The 19,821-nt window shown below is 48.6% G+C and overlaps 1 protein-coding gene and 1 long non-coding RNA gene across 8 annotated transcripts in view; one reads left to right on the top strand and one right to left on the bottom strand.

The window, feature by feature from the left end:
• Nucleotides 1-17,083, top strand: part of GJC2 (gap junction protein gamma 2) — a 133,540-nt gene extending 116,457 nt beyond the window's left edge. For 5 of the 6 annotated variants that reach the window (XM_045003610.1, XM_045003611.1, XM_045003612.1 and 2 more), the window contains one exon: nucleotides 14,430-17,083. In XM_045003610.1, coding sequence (XP_044859545.1) covers nucleotides 14,450-15,703 — 1,254 coding nt within the window. In that variant the 5' untranslated portion in view covers nucleotides 14,430-14,449 and the 3' untranslated portion in view covers nucleotides 15,704-17,083. Of the gene's footprint in view, nucleotides 1-1,138; nucleotides 1,299-14,429 lie in introns of those variants that run through there. The other variant, XM_045003609.1, reaches the window with a different exon arrangement.
• The window catches only part of LOC123362990, a 35,512-nt gene that overhangs the window by 1,247 nt on the left and 14,444 nt on the right, over nucleotides 1-19,821 (bottom strand). The window contains exon 4 of one of the 2 annotated variants that reach the window (XR_006576668.1): nucleotides 1,153-1,211. The exons of the other annotated variant lie outside the window; for it this stretch is intronic. This is a non-coding gene — a long non-coding RNA (uncharacterized LOC123362990). The remainder of the gene's footprint in view (nucleotides 1-1,152; nucleotides 1,212-19,821) is intronic. 2 annotated transcript variants of the gene reach the window in all.

Below are 19,821 nucleotides of genomic sequence, written 5' to 3'. Positions count from 1 at the left end.
TATTAATGTAAAGAATATATTAATGTAAATGGAACCTTCATATCCCTTTGTGGGCTTTGCAAAATGGTGGTGCAGGCTTGGAAACAGAGTCCACAACCCTGGATCCCACAGACCTGGATTTACAAAGCTGTGTCATTGTACCCATAGTTACTCATCTCCCTCTCTGGCTAGCATTGCATTTTGCATCGTCTTTTCCCCTCTCTAATTCTTTGTTGACTCTATCACTGTTGCTTCCTGCCTTCTGCACAGGAATTACCTCCTAGGCAAACTTTCTGCCATACCTTTCAGTCTATTCTTAGCTACTATATTGAAACCAAAGCCTGATCCTATTGAAGTCAAAATGGCAAAACTCCCATTGACTTCAGTGGGGAAAGGATGTAGCCCTGAGATGGGCAGTAGGATGGATTTCAGGGCTTGGTTTCTTTTTAATCCGCAGCTTTGTGTTGGAGTTCATATAAACTCAGATTTCTTTTTTTTCCCCCTTTCTGAGAATAAGCCAAGAAGCCAGGCATAGTTTTCAAAGTCTCCTAGAATCCTTGGCACTGCCTACAAAGGGAATGGAAAAAGTCTGTGTTCTGCTCGAATACCGAGATCTCAAACAGCGTGAGCTTTGAGACAAATGCAGTGCTCATTTCAGAGGAAGCCTAAGTCCTTAGCACAGTGCAGAATGGCCTGAAATGGCTTTTTCTTATTAAGGTGCTAGTCTTTATGTTTTCCACACATGGATCTTTCGTCAACATATGTTTTCCATATGTTCCTTATTAGGCTTGCTTCCTATCTCACAAATCTGTTACTGCCGCCATGAACTTATGCGATTAACTTGCTTAAGAAAAACACAGCAAAACTCCAGGCAGTATTCCTAGGAAAGCCCTGGGCAATGGGTTTTTTAATATGTTTTTATTCCTGCTTGTGTGGCATGTTCCACCTCCTCGCACCTTTGGAGTCCCTTGTGAATGAGGACACTGGAATTCGTTCCTACCTGCTCTGTTCAATCTTTGTTCCAAGACCTTTCTATAGATATTAGAGAAAGGGGAGGAGGGAAAATGGGACGCTGCTTTTAGCCGTTTTCCTGACACGTCCAGGCAGGATTCTCGGGGGATGGGCGCTTAGCTGTCAGAGAGGCGGAGACCGACAGGATGTTTAAATACTTACCATAAAGTCTCCTTCCCAGCTGGCAGGGTATGGGTTTGGGGAGACGTCGGGACGTTTGTCTACGGAAAGGAAAAGGACACTGATAGCAGGAAACTTTCTGATGCTTGGTTGGTGGGAGAGCCCTCAGCAAGAAACACAATGTCTCCGTGAGTAGCTTTTCCGTAGCACTTTCCCTTCAGTTTAAAGGACTGTACAATGCTGGGTGTGTGAGACCAGAGCAGGAGGGTGAAAAGATTGGCTTGGAAAATCAGGAGAGAACTCTGGCTAGCCCAGACATTTCTCATCTCACTTATTTTACCATCTATTTTAAGAGTTCCTTTACTTCCAAATTCTCTTCTCCGTTACACCGTATGACCCCAGTGTAGCCTGCACCGGTGTAAACGAGAAGGGAATCTGAACCCTCAAGCCAGCCCCTGCTCTCAGTTACTTTTTCACCCACATAAGGGCTCGATCCAAAGTCCACTGAATTTGGTGAAAAGATTCCTACTGATTGTCATGGGCGTTGGATCCGGCCCTAAAGGGAGTAAAATCCCCCACCTCCCCCAGTCTGTGTTTAATTATCTAGGAATGAAACATTTACTCTGTGTGAATTTTTTAGGCTGGATTTGATTTTCAATTCATAGATTTTTCAATCCAGAAGGGACCATTCGATGATCTAGTCTGAGTTCAATGGTAGGGAAGCTATGTAATCTAGCCCTCCTACCCACCAGTGCAGAATTGTTCCTTACTGTTTTTGTCCAGTGTAAGTGGCCTACATGGGCTCTTATATTGTACACTGAAGACACATAGGCGCCTATGTGGAAAACACACACTATTTTTCTTTTTTGTTCTTTGACAGCATGCATCACTGGGAGACGATACTTGACATTTTCAGAATATTGTCCTGTGGGTTAAGCTAAATTGATGTGATCATATCCTACAATGGAAACTTGGTTTATCTTATAAGTTCTTTGAAAATATAAAGGGAATATTTAAAAAAAAAAACCTTATAATTAAAGCCCTCACAATTATATTTGGCAGATATATAGTTTTTTACTCGGTTGCGCAGTTGCAAAAATTAAACTGAGCATTACAACTGGAGATCGAATGTTCCAAGTGTCTCTTTTAATTGTCTCCTGGGCGGGTTATATTACTCACAGCTATTTTGCCTCGAAAGGTGGGTGGACTCATAGCATTATAACATGGCTGTTGAAATGTATGAATTTGCCTGGTTCTCCCAGAATGATGGAGGCAAAAGTATTGCACTGGGAATTAAAGAAGCTACTACAGGCAAAATTAGTCCCTAATCCTGCATTACAATTAAACACGGGTTTAAGGGCTTGCAGGAGCTTTAAAGTACACTGGACTCAATTTCCGCTGATAACCGAATAGTTTGTTAAAAGTTTACATTGACTGTTATAGTAATCAAATAAGAGGGTTAATTGCCTGTGGTCAGAAGCCATTATTCCTTAAATAATTCAATTACTTTGCAATCTCTCCCCACTCCCCCACCATTTGGCTTGTGAACATTTAAAACAGTTTAAGGCTCCCAAACCTGCTTCCACTGGCATTAATGGGAAGTTTGCCAATGACTTCAGTGAGAGCAGAATCAAGTCTTTAAATCCTTGCTTTGCAATCTGACCGTGTAACCATACTGGTCAAATCCTTCTAGCCTTCCTCATGCAAAGCTCCCAGCTGAGACGACATTGAAGTCAGTGGGAATTTTGCATCAGTCATCATTGTGAGATTTGGTCTCCTCTCCCTAGGAAGAGTGTGTATTTGACTGAGGAAGGGCACAAGGAATATTTTTGATGGTAAACCACAGTTGACTGAAAGTCTGAAACCCATTTAATGAACAGTGAACTAAAAGGAAATGCGCTACAGTCCCACTGGCAGCCCACTGGCCGCATCCAGCCCACAGGACAATTCCTTCCAGTCCTCAAGGCATCTGCTCCCCCAGTGGCAGCTACCCGGAATACAGGGAGCATTGCAGTGAAATGCGGCACGTGCCAGAGACCCACACCACAAAATGGTGTCCTCCGCGCGGCGTGACCTCTCATACGGTGCGTGCGAGGATACGCCGCATGGAGGACGCCATTTTGTTTCTGTATGTGGCCTGCGGAGGTGCCACACAACTGCTCATGCGGCCCACGTCACTGAAGAGATTGGGCCATCCAAATTGGGGCCAGGTTTTTTAAAGTAGCCTCTAATTTTCTGCTTGCAATGAATTACAGAGGTACATGATATCTAAGTATGAGCTGGATCAGACCAGTGCTCCGTCTAGTTCGGTGTCCTGTCACCACCAGTGGGCAGCACCAGGTCCTTTAAAGGAAGATGCAAGTAACCCTGAGTGGTCAATTATAGCATAGCCTGCTCAGACGAGAAGTTTCTTCCTACCCTCCCTCCATTACAGATTGACCAAATACATGGAATTTATGCCTGCAAATAACTGAGCTTGTAATTTTGCCCACAATTGACAATGGACCTCAAAACTAGATGCTGTGTTAAAGAGCCTTTACAATTGTAACCATGAGAGTTTAAAGAGCAGACAAAAATCATGTAAGATAGATAAGGTGGGTGAGGTGATATCTTTTATTGGACCAACTTCTGTTGGTGGAAGAGACCAGCTTCGAGCTCCACAGAGGTCTTCTTCAGGTCTGGGAAAGGTACTCAGTGTGTCACAGCTAAATACAAGGTGGAGCAGATTGTTTAGCATAAGTAGTTAGCATATATTCTAAGGGAGTACATCTGCGTACCCTTCCCAAACCAGACCAGAACAAGAGCTCTGTGTAAACTCAAAAGCTTGTCTTTTCCACCAACAGAAATTGGTCCTATAAAAGATACCACCTCACCCACCTTGTCTCTCTAATATCCTGGGACTGACATGGCTACAACAACCCTGCAAACAAAAATTATGTAATGAATTTGGGGTGTTTTTCCTACTTGCTCTTGTGGTTCAACTAGGAAATCCAGAAGTGGCATGAGTTGCTTTCTGCATTGTCACAGGATAATGTGATAGCATTTCCTTGAGTTACAGCTTAATTACGCTTGTGTCCAACAAAGACACTATGTAATTACCGCTGCTTAGTCTTTATGAAGCACCATGCAGCGTTTCACAGTAACTCACAACAGAACTCTGTCCCCTACCTGTGTACACGATTATTATATAATACTTGTATTACCGGAGCGCCTCGGAGCCCTAATCATGGATTGGAATTCCATTGCTAGGTGCTGTATAAGCACAGAACAAAAAGGTGGTCCCTGCCCTGAAGAGCTTACAGTCTACCCTTTTAGTTTGCTGGGTTGGTTCATGGTCATGGCTGGAGATACACCATTTGACCAAGAAGGCTTTTGAGAGATATTGGGATTCAACAGCTAGACCTGTGGTATGAGAGACAGGAGTTCTACTCCCGTCTCTGCTCCTGGCCTGTTTTGTAAACATGGGCAACTGTTTTGCCTCTTTGCCTCAGTTTCCCTGGTCTGTAAAATGGGGATAAGACTGTCCTCCTTTGTAAAGCTCTTTGATGGAAAGTGCTAGATGATTATTGTTATTAGGAGTCTTGCAGCCAGTAGGATTTTAAAGACTGGTGGTTCTGTGTTTATAAAGGGCTCATTATGTATAAAAATAGTAGCACTGGAAATTTCCATTTGACTTTACACCAGACCTCTGGACACTAAAAGAATTTTCACTATATTTCAAGTCCTGGGTCTGATTATTATCTTCTGTGGGAGAATCAAGGTTGTTCGTTGAGGGAGCAGCAGTGTTGTATTTGGCTCTTATCCTAAGAAACATCAGTAGAAAAAAAGACTCCTACATTGCAAAGAGGGAGAATTTAGACATTAAAAAAAAAAAGTCACCTTGGTCCCAATCTGACATGCAGATTTCAAATGGCTCAAGGAAAGCTCTCACTGACTTCAATGATCCAGAACTGGGTCCTTGGAGTGGAAGACCATGGGAAAGTATCAGTAATTCACATGAAGTGATAAGAGCTTTTGGAAAGCTGATTCTAGCCCAGACCTATGTACCGTGTAGGGCAGTGGTTCTCAAACTTTTGTACTGGTGACCCCTTTCACACAGCAAGCCTCTGAGTGTGACCCCTCCTTATAAATTAAAAACACTTTTTTTGTATATTTAACACTATTATAAATGCTGGAGGCAAAGTGGGTTTGGGGTGGCGGCTGACAGCTCGCAACCCCCCATGTAATAACCTCGCGACCCCCTGAGGGGTCCTGACCTCCAGTTTGAGAACCCCCGGTGTAGGGGATGAGAATTTCAAGCCATCCCATTGGCTAGAAAGGAATAACCAAACCAGCGGGGCCTGATTCTGCTTTCGACGGCAAACCTAGTGTGCATGAGATCAGAACTGGGTCCATCAGTTTTACTTTTGCATGAATAGCAGGATCGCTTGATCATCTTTGCTTGAAAACGCATGAGGAGAGGCATGAAAATGCATTGGGTTCTACTGCAGGAGAACACTCAGGATTTGGTCCTTAAATACATTAGGTGAATAAACTAAACGGGCCGGATTCCTCCCTGGTATAATTCCGTTGACCAGCAGCATTAATGTGCCCTACATTACAGCCAGCAGCAGCTGCATGCACTGCCCCCTCCAGGCAGATGATTCCTGGCCAGGAGTGTGAATTATCTACATGGGGAAGCTCTGGCTAAGGCAGGGGTGGGCAAACTACAGCATGTGGGCCGGTGCGCAGGGTCGGGAGCCGCACCACGCGGCTCCTGGAAGCTGCAGCATGGCCCCGCTCCGGCTCTATGACTCCAATGGGAGCTGCAGGGGCAGTGCCTGTGGATGGGGCAGTGTGTAGAGCCGCCTGGCCGTGCCTGCGCATAGGAGCCGGAGAAGGGAAATGCCACTGTTTCTGGGAACCACTTGAGGTAAGCACCGCTTGGTGGCTGCACCCCTGAGCCTCTCCCCATGCCCCTGCCCCAGCCCTGATCCCCCTCTCGCTCTCCAAACCCCTTGATCCCAGCCCAGAGCACCCTCCTACACCCCAAACTCCTCAGCCCCACCCCAGAGCCTGCACCTCCTCCCACACCCCAACCCCAATTTTGTGAGCATTCATGGCCCGCCATACAATTTCTATTCCCCGATGTGGCCCGTGGGCCAAAAAGTTTGTCCACCCCGGCCTAAGGGGTATTGCTGGATGAATGGAGGTATTGAAATGGGACCAAAATCCTGCATGCTTCTGAGCACCTGCAGCTCCTGTTGCCTTCAATAGGCCTTCCAGGTACTTGGCACTTTGTCCTGGACACAGAGGCCCAGTTTACAGTGGGAGTCAACTAGATGAGAGGTGGCCACATTTGGTAGCATGCTAACACCGTTGGGTGCGATATGTTGGGTGGTGTCTAGGTGCAGAGCCTCCCAGAATCCTCCTCTGTACCTGGGAAATGACTGATAGGGAAGGAAATACTTTTTCAAGACCAATGGGGTCTTTAGGAGAAATGAGAAGGCAGCTAGTGGCTTTAAAACACAAGAATCCTCCAAAAAGAAATGTGTGCGTGAGAGCGAGGGGGAAGGGCAAAGAGGTACTGCTAAGAGAACAGTAGTCCCCAAACTTTTCAAGGTCGCCCCCCTCCTTCCCCCTGGAGTTGGGACTGGGAGCGGGGCGGCAGCTCCCGGGGGAAGGTGGGGACACGGCTGGGGTAAGGAGACTGAGGCTGGGACTGCAGCTGGGGGCGGGAGTTGGGCTGGGGCTGGGGACAGAGCTGCAGCCAGGGGCTGGGACAGGACTAGGGCCAGGTGCGGAGCTGTGGCCCCGCAGGCTGAGGCCTTGGCTGAGGGCAGGGCTGGGACCCGGGGCCTCAGCTGGGGGCGGGGCCAGAGCAGAGCTGGGAGTGGACTGGGTTTGGACTGTGGTCTCTCCCTCCCCCCGTGGAGGCTGGCCCAGCCCCCACCCCCCAAACGTTCCTCCATGCCCCTCCCAGAGGGCGTCTCACAGTTTGGGGAGCTCTGGATTAGACCATCTTCTGATAACCTTAGGTGAAATCCTGGCCCCATTCAAGTTGGGGACTGGACTCGATGACCTCTCAAGGTCCCTTCCAGTCCTAGAGTCTATGAATCTAAGTCAATGGGAGTTTTGCCATTGACTTCTGCTCACCATAGTTTCTTATACTGCCCTCCTCATCACACCTCTGAGCACCTGCCAGTAGTGCTTTAAGTGACACAACTCCCATGTCTTACACATGGGTTGGTTCTTTCTCTCATTGTCTCCCCAGGAGAAGTGTGTGTGGCGGTGGAGTGTTCTGCCTTGGTCGGGCTTTTTGTGTTTGTATTAATATGTACACGCTGCTCCGGGGAGCTAGGATTTATTTCACTGCTCGGGCTTGGTGGGCGAGACCCTGCACCGATGGAAATGCATCCGGGATGCTGAGCCAGGCCCCGTGTGTGTGTGACGTGAATTACTGCCCTGCTTTAGAATGCAAATGACATGGGTCAGAGACAGTGTCTTCCTTTGGGTTGCAGACAGTACCAAGCCTGCTGACAGGTTCTCGGTGCAGTACAAGAGTAATTCATACAAATTGTATTCCTTGCAAAGCACATTTCTGCAGTGATGTAGTTGGGAGTCTGAAACCAGCAATCGCATTTCGCTCTCAATTACATTTTTTAAAAGCAGGGTTCAGAAGAGTCTGATTTATAAAAAGCAAACAAAACAAACAGCTTCCCATATTGCATCTGCAATTTGGGCCTGTCAATAATTGCAGTATAATTATGCAGGCACCAATGAAGGTATGTAGGTGTTATGCCGCTCCCCTGGGTGGGTCGTCAGCAGAATGTATTGAATCTGGGACCTCTGGTTTGAGATGCATGGGCTGCTCCTGCCTGAGTTAAGAAACCCATCACTGATAACTGAGGCTCTAGCTCGGCATGGGCAAACTTTTTGGCCTGAGGGCCACATCGGGGCATAGAAATTGTATGGCGGGCCATGAATTATCACAAAATTGGGGTTGGGGTGTGGGAGGGGGTGAGGGCTCTGGTTGGGGGTGCAGGCTCTGGGGTGGGGCTGGGAATGAGGAGTTTGGGATGCAGGAGGATGCTCTGGGCTGGGACTGGGGGGTGCGGAGGGAGATCAGGGCAGGGGCAGGTAGGGGTGCAGATTCCAGCTGGGGGTGCGGGCTCTGGGGTGGGGCTGGGAGGTTTGGGTGCAGGAGGGTGTTCTGGGCTGGGATCGAGGGGTTTGGAGAGCAGGAGGGGGATCAGGGCTGGGGTTCGGGTGCAGGGAGAGGCTCACGGGTGCAGGCTCTGAGCAGCGCTTACCTCAAGTGGCTCCTAGAAGTTGTGGCATATCCCTTCTCTGTCTCCTACGCGGAGGCGCGGGCAGGCGGCTCTGCGCCCTTTCCCATCCACAGGCATCGTCCCTGCAGCTCCCACTGGAGCGCGTAGGAATCGAAGCAGGGCCATGCCGCTGCCTCTGGGAGCTGCGTGGTGCGGCCCCTGACCCAGCGCCCCGGCTGGAGCGCCGGAGTGGGGACAAGATGCGTGGTGTGGCCCCCAACCCAGCGCTGCGGCTGGAGCGCTGGAGCAGGGCAAGCCCTAGACCCTGCTCTCCAGTGGGAGCTCGCAGGCTGGCTTAAAATGGCTTGGCCCCTGGGCCATAGTTTGCCCACCCCTGCTCTAGCTGGCTCATCAATCTCTGTCTCTGGCCCAACCACCATCAGGGCGGGGACAAAGTGCCAAAGTGAATCATAGAATCATAGAATCTCAGGGTTGGAAGGGACCTCAGGAGGTCATCTAGTCCAACCCCCTGCTCAAAGCAGGACCAAACCCAACTAAATCATCCCAGCCAGGGCTTTGTCAAGCCTGACCTTAAAAACCTCTAAGGAAGGAGATTCCACCACCTCCCTAGGGAACCCATTCCAGTGCTTCACCACCCTCCTAGTGAAACAGTTTTTCCTAATATCCAACCTAAACCTCCCCCACTGCAACTTGAGACCATTACTCCTTGTTCTGTCATCTGGTACCACTGAGAACAGCCGAGCTCCATCCTCTTTGGAACTCCCTTTCAGGTAGTTGAAAGCAGCTATCAAATCCCCCCTCATTCTTCTCTTCTGCAGACTAAACAATCCCAGTTCCCTCAGCCTCTCCTCATAAGTCATGTGCTTCAGCCCCCTACCCATGAAAAAGATCAAGAAAGAAAGAAAGTGATTCAGACTCTTCCAGAGTGAATACAAGTTCAAACATGATATAAATATGCCATGCACTGCTACAGACTAGGGACCAGGTGGCTAAGTAGCAGTTCTACAGAAAAGGACCTAGGGGTTACAGTGGACGAGAAGCTGGATATGAGTCAACAGTGTGCCCTTGTTGCCAAGAAGGCTAACGGCCTTTTGGGCTGTATAAGTAGGAGCATTGCCAGCAGATTGAGGGACGTGATCATTCCCCTCTATTCGGCATTGGCGAGGCCTCATCTGGAGTACTGTGTCCAGTTTTGGGCCCCACACTACAAGAAGGATGTGGAAAAATTGGAAAGAGTCCAGCAGAGGGCACATCTACACTGCCTCACAGTTCAGACCAAGGGGGTGTGAATAGCAGTGCCCAGCAAAGTGCTCTGCTGTAACTACCCCCACATGGATGCATTTTAGAGGTCCGGAGCTTATAGATTCATAGACTCTAGGGCTGGAAGGGACCTCAAGAGGTCATTGAGTCCAGTCCCCTGCCCTCATGGCAGTACCAAATACTGTCTAGACCATTCCTGACAGACATTTCTCTAACCTACTCTTAAATATCTCCAGAGATGGAGATTCCACAACCTCCCTAGGCAATTTATTCCAGTGTTTAACCACCCTGACAGTTAGGAACTTTTTCCTAATGTCCAACCTAAACCTCCCTTGCTGCAGTTGAAGCCCATTGCTTCTTGTTCTCTCCTTAGAGGCTAAGATGAACAAGTTTTCTCCCACCTCCTTATGACACCCCTTTAGATACCTGAAAACTGCTCTCATGTCCCCTCTCAGTCATCTCTTTTCCAAACTAAACAAACCCAATTCTTTCAGCCTTCCTTCATTGGTCATGTTCTCTAGCCCTTTAATCATTCGTGTTGCTCTTCTCTGGACCCTCTCCAATTTCTCCACATCTTTCTGGAAATGCGGTGCCCAGAACTGGACACAGTACTCCATTTGAGGCCTAACCAGCGCAGAGTAGAGCGGAAGAATGACTTCTCATGTCTTGCTCACAACACACCTGCTTGCACTAATGAGGTGCACTTGCAAATCAGGCAGTAACCTCTCCTTGCCTTTATCCGTGTGTCTGGGTAGCTGTGCCCTGAAAAGGGAAAGTGGGGAGGCCCTGTTAAAAATAAAGCTAATGCTAACCCCAATCTGTATAATAATAATAGACTGTTCCTTCCCAGTCATCTGCCTCTTGCAAAACTCACATGCTTTTAAGTGACTGCTTTATGTGTGATTCTTTAAGGGGTTTGTATTTGATTTAAACTTTCTTAAGCACATGGTTTTCCAAAGGGTTTTAAAAAGCTCCATTATTCTGGAAAAAAAAATCCTGCTCTTGTTTGCCTGGTTTTGTGTTTCTTGGCTCGCTTACAAAACGGGCTTCAGGAATCCGAGCTGGATTCTGCAGGATGCCGAACATCCTCTAGCCCTTCAGCACCACCGGGATCGGGTCCGTAATTCATTCTGTCCTGTATCAACTGCTGCCCGGGTGGCACGGGTGAGCAGGATAGTGCAGGATCGCTGCCAGTTCAGAATTTGGGGAACTCTGACACACCCACTTTCTCCACTGCCCTATAGTAATGTATAGGATCGCAAAACTTGCAGCCTGTTTCAAGACTCCGGTCTGAGGCAAATGAGGTTAAAACCAATAGGCGTGTCACCTCCATAAACTGAAATCCCCAAGCTCACTGCAACTGGTTCTGAGTACTTGCATCTTCTGACTCATGCCTCCAAACATCATTATTGTTTATTGTTTACATTCCAGCTGTGCCTGGGAGCCCTAGTCATGAACCAGGACCCAACCGCTCTCGGAGCTGTAGAAACATAGAACACAGAGACGGTCCCTGCCCCGAGGGGCTTGCAGGGGTTGTTTACCAAGGAAATACTGTTGGAATGTACCCAGAGAAATCTATCTGTGGTACTGCAGCTGGGATTTGGGGGAGATTGGGATTGGCTAGAGGAGAAACTGGGACTGGCTGGGCTAGGAGACTGGGAACCATAGGATGGAGGGGAGGCTGGGGCTGGGAGCTGGAGTGGGGAGGATAGAGGAGGCTGAGGCTGGAATGGAAAGGAGATTGAGACAGAGCCGGGGTGGGACAGGCATCTGGAATTAGTTGGGTGGGGAGGCTGGGCCTGGTAGTTGCAGGGAGAGGAGGCTGGTACAGGTTAGGCAAGGAGACTGGGACTGCAGGCTGGGGGAGACTGGGGCTGGGAACCAGTGCTAGAAATGTGGGAGAGCAGGAAAGACAAGCCAGGGGCTAGGGTACTTGACTCGGACTTGGGAGAGCCATGTTCAATTCCCTGCTGCTTCACAGACTTCCTGCATGACCTTTGGCACATCACTTAGCTTCTCTGTGCCTCAGTTCCCCATCTGTAAAACGGGAATAACACCATTCTGCCTCGCTGGAGTGTTGTGAGGATAACGATTTTTGGCAGCTCAGATCCTGCAGTGATGGGGGCCATGTGAGGGGGTGTGGAGAGGAGGAGATACAGGGGCTTGGATAGCTAGCCCAGAGCGGGAGGTTGGGACTGGGTAGACAAGAAGAATGAGTCTGGGACAAGGAGCCAGGAATGGGGATGAGACAGGACTGGGGCAGGTTGGAGAAATAGGGCAGAAGAGCCACTGGAGCACACTCCCATCCAGAGCCTGGCCTGGAACCCAGATTCCTGAGCCTCACCATCTCTCTGCTGTCAGCTATTTCTGTGAAACCCACCGGCAAAGCGTCCCTCTGGGAGCCTGGTCCACGTAGAGCAGGACAACCCACTCCTGCCATCAGCGACTCCAGTAGCTCACGCGGCAGAGCTCTGTGAGGTGGATTAAAGGTTCCAGCCCCGCGGCGGACGCGTGGGTGTCAATATGACGCCACACGATGGAATTTCTGGTTTTTTCAGTTTGCCTTTTTAAAAACCTAGGAAATTAGCACACAAAACCTGCCAAAAGAACATTATTAGGGTTGTAAAGTCAAGCACGCAAAGGTCGGGAAACGCCAGAATTAAGGTTGCCTGTGCAATCTTATCTCAGTTCCCTCAGATGCATGTATTGTGATACCGTCTTTAATTACATGATCACATACTGCTTTTTCCACAGAACCTCGGCCTCATTCAGTGAGCAGCATGGACAGTGCCTACTTCGTGAGCGGCTCTTCAGTCGTTCCCTGTGCAGCCCCATGACTTATGTACCACACACTATTCAAACCTTGCTCTTAGTGATTTCCTTGTGAGCTTCCCCATGGTGCTCATCACTCTAGTAGCCAGTGCTTCATAAACATTCATTAATTTACCCTCACAACACCCCTGGCAGGTGTGGGAGTGGTGTTACCCCCATTTCACAGATGGAGGGGGGAGGCACAGAGAGATTCAGATTAAAAGTGTAAGTTTGGGTGAGACAACTAGGACCTGATTTTTCAGCATTAAATAGCATTTTATTTGTTCAGGGCACCTGAGAGTGCTCAGCACTTCCGCAAATCAGACCCCAGGGTCTCAAGTTGGGCTCCTAGAAAACGAGGCGCACACAAGCGGTGACCACCCGTGAAAAATGTGGGTTAAGTGACTTTCCCACACTGCAGAGGAACTCTGTGGCAGAGGCAGGGAGAGAATCCAATTCCCCAGGGCAGCATTCAACTGCCAGAACCATGTGATTGTCCTTTCTCTGGCCGGGATCCCCTGTCTCATTCACTACACACCTTCCAGCTTCCACAGTAAATGAAGTAGGAATGCTGCAACCAGGAGAACCCTTCACTACCCACCCCGATTGATCCCCAGAACAGGCCCCTCCTGTGCATTGAATGAGGCCGGGGTTCTATGCAGGGGCAGCACCGGCTCTTCCCAGTGGGGAGACTGAGGTAGCCCTTAGCCCCCCTTCGCCATGAGGCCCGACCCCTCTCCGTGGCCCTACCTTCTGATCCTCTTCTCCCTCCCGTGGCCTCGCCCCCTGGCCCTATCGGAAGCCAGAGCTGGGCAGTGCTCGCGGCCACCACGGGTAAGAGCCACCCGAGCGGTGGTGGACCTAACTCTGGGGCTGGCAGAGCCTTCAGGGAGCTGCCCTGGGTTGGGTGGGGACACAGGCCAGAGACTGCTCTTGGGCACCTCCGTCCCCAGCCCGGGCAGGCCAGCAGCTGCTGCTCTCTCTGCTCTGCCTTCAGTCGGAGAATGGCAGTTGCTACAGGTACCATAGATAGATTTCTCTGGTTACATTCAAACAGTATTTCCTTGGTAAATCACCCGCCCCCCAGCACCACCCCTGGTTCTGTGGAAAATATAGTATGTGACCTTGTGATTAAAGGCTGTATCATAATGCGTATGCACACGGGGGCCAAGTTAAGGTTACACAGGCGACCTTAATTCTGGCATCTCCTTACCTTTGACTGCTTGACTTTGCAACCTTAATAATGTTCTTTTAGTGTAGCTTTTGTGGGTGTAATGTGTACAGATACCTATGCTCTCACTGTTTACGCTCCTACTGACTATCTCTTATATATTGTAATTGACTACTAGCATGTTAGGCACTCCACTGATAGAATCATAGCTATGCAGCTGTGTCATAGGATCTGTACTGCTAACAGAGAGTCTCAGCTAGCATTTAGCTCCAGTGGTAGGGGGGCCTGTACTATTGGAGTAGGAGAATCAGATCTCTTTCCCCATGTTATCAAGTTCAAAGTGATGGTGGCATGCAGCATAGTGACAACTGTGAGATTCCTAAATGGCCATCGGTTTGTTTATAGTATAAGGCCCTGATCCTGCAATGAATGGACAGACCTCTCAACCCACACGAAGTCCCATTGACTGGAGGGCTTTGTCCTTGGGAGTTCACTATAAGATCATGGCCTAAACATATCCAATGTACTGCACTTATTTGTGCAAATAATGGAAACTCCTTATAATGAGCTTATAGTGATATAAAGTAAAACTCTTAATTGCTTCAGTGACTTGCAATGTACAAATTACAATTCCACTTATACTGAGCCTCTCATAATAGTGATGCTGATCTCTGGAATAAAATAACTTCACTCTGACATCATCCTGCTATGTACCAATGCCACTATTATAATGGCATCTGTTGCTATGACCAAACAGAGCTGCATTAACTTATACGTTATGTTTTTTCTTCCTGCTTTTCTTGCAGGTTATAAATGATTAGCCCTTATGACCAACATGAGCTGGAGTTTTCTCACCCGTCTGCTAGAAGAAATTCACAATCACTCCACTTTTGTGGGGAAGGTCTGGCTCACCGTGCTGATCGTCTTCCGTATCGTCCTGACGGCTGTCGGAGGGGAGTCCATATACTCAGATGAACAGAGCAAATTCACGTGTAACACCAAGCAACCAGGCTGTGACAATGTCTGCTACGATGCCTTCGCACCGCTATCACATGTCCGGTTCTGGGTCTTCCAGATCATCATGATCTCAACCCCTTCCATCATGTACCTGGGCTATGCCATCCATAGGATCGCTAGGTCCTCCGAGGAGGAGAAGAGGCTTAAGGTACTCAAGAAGAAGAAGAAGCAGTTTGCTTTGAACTGGCAGGCCGTCCGTAACTTGGAAGACCCTTTGGAAGCAGACGAAGAGGAGCCCATGATCTCCGATAACACGGTGGAAAATGAGGAGAAAGCCAAAGCAAACAAAAAGAGCAAGGAGCAGCAGAAGCACGACGGGAGGAGACGCATTAAGCAAGAAGGGCTGATGAAGATTTACGTCTTCCAGCTCATTGCTAGAGCTTCATTTGAAGTTTGTTTCCTGGTTGGGCAGTATTTTCTCTATGGCTTTGAGGTGGAAGCATATTTTGTCTGCAACAGAGCCCCTTGCCCTCACACCGTGGACTGCTTTGTGTCAAGGCCGACAGAGAAGACCATCTTTCTCCTGGTGATGTATGTTGTGAGCTGCCTGTGTCTGTTGCTCAACATGTGTGAAATGTTCCACTTGGGGTTTGGGACCATTCGAGATGCCATTCGCAACAGAAAGATTAATAGTTTCAGGCAGCCTCCATACAACTATTCCTATTCGAAGAATATCTCCTGCCCTCCCGAGTATAACCTGGTCGTGAAATCGGAGAAGCCCGCAAAGGTCCCAAATAGCCTGTTGGCCCATGAGCAGAACTTGGCTAACGTTGCTCAAGAACAACAGTGCACAAGCCCAGATGAGAACATCCCGCCAGATCTGTCCACCCTTCATAAACACTTGAGAGTGGCCCAGGAGCAGTTAGACATCGCATTCCAGAGCTACAGTGCCACTCAGGCCAACATGCAGCCTTCCAGAACCAGTAGCCCACCTTCAGGTGGGACGGTGGTAGAACAGAACAGGGTCAATACTGCCCATGAGAAACAAGGCGCTAAGCCCAAAGCCAGTTCAGAAAAAGGTAGTTCTAGCAGCAAAGATGGAAAGAGTTCTGTATGGATATAATTAGGTGCTTTGACCGTAGCTCACAGACAGGGCAATGTAAGTAGGAGTGTGGGTTTTTTCCAGCATTGTCTAGAATTCAATTCACAGAGCACAGGCACAATTTGTATGTGGGAGTAAATGTAGCTGACGGATGAGTTGTTTCAAACGTTACATTTGAATAATGTCTTCTGGTGTGTTAACAAAGACACTCCCTTTCTTGCCTAGTCCATATTCTCTCTGGGAACCTCCATCGAGCTAAACTGTATGGTCCCCCGCAGACGCCCCGGCACTGCTTAGGGGTGGGAGTAACAGTCTTTCTTCTTATGTCACTCACTAGCTATTTGCCCAGGACGACCCACTGCAGGCTCTCTGCGACAGAGACTGGACTGACAAGCGAGCTGGCTGGCGGGAAGGGGACTCTGTTGATCATTCAGAAGAAAAGTCTTGACTACCCTGAGCAACTCATGTCCTGCATCGTGAGGCTATAGTACTGTACTTGTGTTGAGAAGGGTTTAATTACTAAATGTCCTTCCTCAAATTAATTTGAATTCCTCCGTTAAAGGGGAAAACAGTGACATGTTGAATAAACTGCCACGATCCACCAGCATGGCTCGTTTCCTGCCTGGATTCTTACATGCACTAACAAGCAGTCATTGGAGATGAACGCAACAGAGATTGCAGTCGTGAGTTCTAACCATGCATTAATGGAACATGAAGACTGTCAGAAGCACAGTAGCCATATTTTAAAGAATGTACGCCACCCTGAGTGATTAGCGTTGAGGTAAATGTTGTATCCTTTTCTTCCCCCAATCAGTGTTGAACTGCAAAGCAAATGGGATCAAATGCTATGTAGCATTTGCAGTCAATTTGCACTGTAACGATGCTGCAGTATAGCATTCATCCCAGAGCTGGTGGGAATTGCAGCAGTTTAGTGTTTTTTAACACTGCTACTGCACATCTTAAGCAAAAGTGCCTTTAAGCAACCAGGAAAATGAAATTCGAAGTTTCTAATGTCTGTGTTAACTCTTGGTAGAGATCAGAAGACCAGTGCTGACAAATTTTGTTATCATGTACTTTTGTTTTAATCAAAAGCTTATAAATAGTTGCAGACAAATAGATCAAAGCATAGTGTGTACAGTGTGTGTGTGGAGACATATATTTAAGTATATATACACACACATCTGAATATTATGTGTGAGATACAGATATATATAATGTAATATCAATCCCACGATGATTTTTACAACTTCCCACCCCCACCAAAAAACACCAGCTCAGAATGGTGGCTGATTTTTCTCTCTTGGAGGTCAAATGGCCAGCCCTTGGGCCAGATCCTCAGCTGGTGTCAGTTGGTTCAGCTTCATTTATTTCATCTGATCCAACCGGAGACTCTGCCGGGACAGGAGAGGGGCCATTCCCAACAGGGGCGGCTCTAGGCACCAGCAAACCAAGCTGTTGCCTAGGGCGGCCAAATCTAGGGGGCGGCAGGCTGGGCCGGTGGACCTGCCGCAGTCATGCCTGCGGGAGGTCCACCGGAGCCGCGGACGAGCGGACCTGCCGCAGGCATGACTGCGGAGGGGGCGCTCGTCCCGCGGCTCGGCTGGACCTCCCGCAGGCATGACTGCGGCAGCTCAAGCGGAGCCGCCGGACCCGCGAACCGTCCGCAGCTGTGCCCGCGGGAGGTCCACTCGTCCCGGGGCTCCGGTGGACCTGCCGCGGGAGCTCAACCGGAGCCGCGGGAAGAGGGGACCCGCCGCGGGACCGAGGAAGGGCGGCGCAGCACACCGCGCTGCTTGGGGCAGCCTATTTTCTAGAGCCGCCCCTGATTCCCAAAAAGCACTCGTCTGCAGTTTAAGGCCCAAATCCCCCTTGCCTTGCTCACACGACTAGTTCCACTGGACTTGTGTACACCAGGTTATTTTGGCTAAAGTTTACCACCAGAGATACCCACAATGCAATGCTAGTGCAGACCAAGTCTATGCAACATGGTGCTTAACAATGCCAGTGGCCACTGGCACCTTGTCTGCTCTAGTTCTGCGGGAGAAAGTGAACCGATGGTGGGAGAAGTGGGGAAATCTTAAGAAAAGAAGCCCAGTCTAGACACCACCATTGACTTCCATGAGGCTATTCATGTCAGTGAGGCAAGCAGGGTTAGGACCCTAAACACAGCGTGGCTCCAACTAGAAGGGTTTCAAACACTCTCTGTCAGAAATACTTTGGTAATGTATTTTTTTCATCATTGCCAAAGTATTTTTTTTTCACTTGTACAAAACTGACTGTGTCTGTGGCTTTGTTGTGAATGAACTCCGGTAACGAGCAGAAATGTAATCCTGACCGCTGGGAACATGGCTGGGTGATTTATCGGCCTGGGTGTCAGTGGACATGCTGAAGTAAAAAAGTAAATAAATAGCTGCCCCATTTTCTGTTCAGTTGCCTCTCGCGGAGAGCCTGTTCCTGCCAGGTGCCTAGGTGTCCTCAATTCCTACTGTGGCTTTGCAGGATGCATTCAAGAGCTTCCAGGATTAGACCCATAAATCTCAGACTACGATAAACCTCTAAACACTCTGAATGAGCAGAGCACTTAAGAACGTGCTTAACTTTAAGCAAGTAAGTAGCCCTGTGGGCCGACTCGTGCAGAAGTGCTGTATTCAGTCAGGGCCTACGAAGGCACTCTCGAAAGCTCTACAGCATCATCCGTGATAGTGACAGAGTAAATGATTGTTTGGAATACAGTGACCAGCTCGAGAGCTTCTGGCAAAAATGTTTAATATATTTTGCTTAGCCACCTATAAAGTAATTTAGGGTTTGATCCTGTTCCCATTGGAGGACATCTCCTGAAAGCAGAATCTGCTCCATGTGATTGTTGAAAATGACTGAGTGACTTGAAGGAACTGATCACAAATCATCAGTTCTGTTTAAAGGAATGCAGCTTTATTCTGCTGCCCGACAGGGCACATGTAGTGGATTTCCTCAGCAGGATAGGTCAGGATTACTCCATGGGTCTGTCTTAGGAAAGAACTCACTTTAGCCGTGAGTTTTGCACAAAAGGCTCCTAATATTTACAACCTGGTGGGGGTGGAAGAAACATATCGGTCTGCTCCTCCTGGCTGAGTCCTTTCTCTTTGCTTCATGGAACGACTTTGCATTTTGCATGGAGTTAAATTATTCCTCCTAAACGTGGGACATACCTAAAAACTAAGAGGGTCTGCTTGATAATGGTGGGTTCCATTAAAAATGAAATGTGCTGCAGATCCCTTGACCCTGGTATATATTCTGACCAGGAGCAATGCCGTGGTGAAGTCAGGCCCACAGCTGGGAATTGGTTTATGCTTTATGCTGCCCAGTGTGGACGTTTATACTGCGTATCTATGTGAATCTCCCTTGTTTAGCTTTGGCCCTGTGCCCCCCACAGGCAATTAACATGATGACCCTGATGGAAGCTCTGAGTAGACTGAGGGTTGGATGCTGCATGTTTTTTTCCTTAGCGATGACTCACAATGCAGCAGGCCCATTGAAACGTGTCCCCCTGGAGCAGAGCAGTGACTCTCTGCTGCATGGGGGAGTTTGGGTTGTATGTTTATCCTGTTTATAACAGCAACAACAGCCTCCAGCCCTCAGCATTTCCTGAACAATTCCTGCTGGGTGTAATTGACCCCAGGTTTCCACTGGACTCCTCAGCTAGTCATTAATCTTCAGGGAGTGTTCTGTGTTTAATTCAATCCTGCTTTGATTGGTGTTGCTGGACCGAGAATAGCCAGCCAGAGAAACAGAGCCAGCCCCTTGGCTCTGACTTTATTTGTAAGGGTGGCTAATGCCAAGCATTTGCCCAGGAGGCAGAGAAACAAGCTTTAAATCTGATATCTCAGAGTCCATCACATGAGCTCGCTCTAATCAATGCATAATCGGCCTTTATTGTTTATTATATTAGGAGGAGATGCACAACCGCTTTGGATCTGTGCGGGCCTTGTGAGCCCTGCCCTCCCTGCAGCCACCATCTCTAGGGCTAAGGACCGTCAGCGAGTGCAGGATTTTGCTGTTAATACTCTCTTGTCGGTTCTAGTCTAACCTCCTTTCTGAGTGGTCTATAATTATAATCTCTCATCACCCATGCCTAATGCTGTACAAAGAGCTAATTAACC

Source organism: Mauremys mutica, chromosome 2, assembly GCF_020497125.1.
Source record: "Mauremys mutica isolate MM-2020 ecotype Southern chromosome 2, ASM2049712v1, whole genome shotgun sequence".
NCBI classification, from domain to species: Eukaryota; Metazoa; Chordata; order Testudines; family Geoemydidae; genus Mauremys; species Mauremys mutica.
Note: the sequence above shows the minus strand (reverse complement) of the source record. Positions and strands in the feature narration are given on the sequence as shown.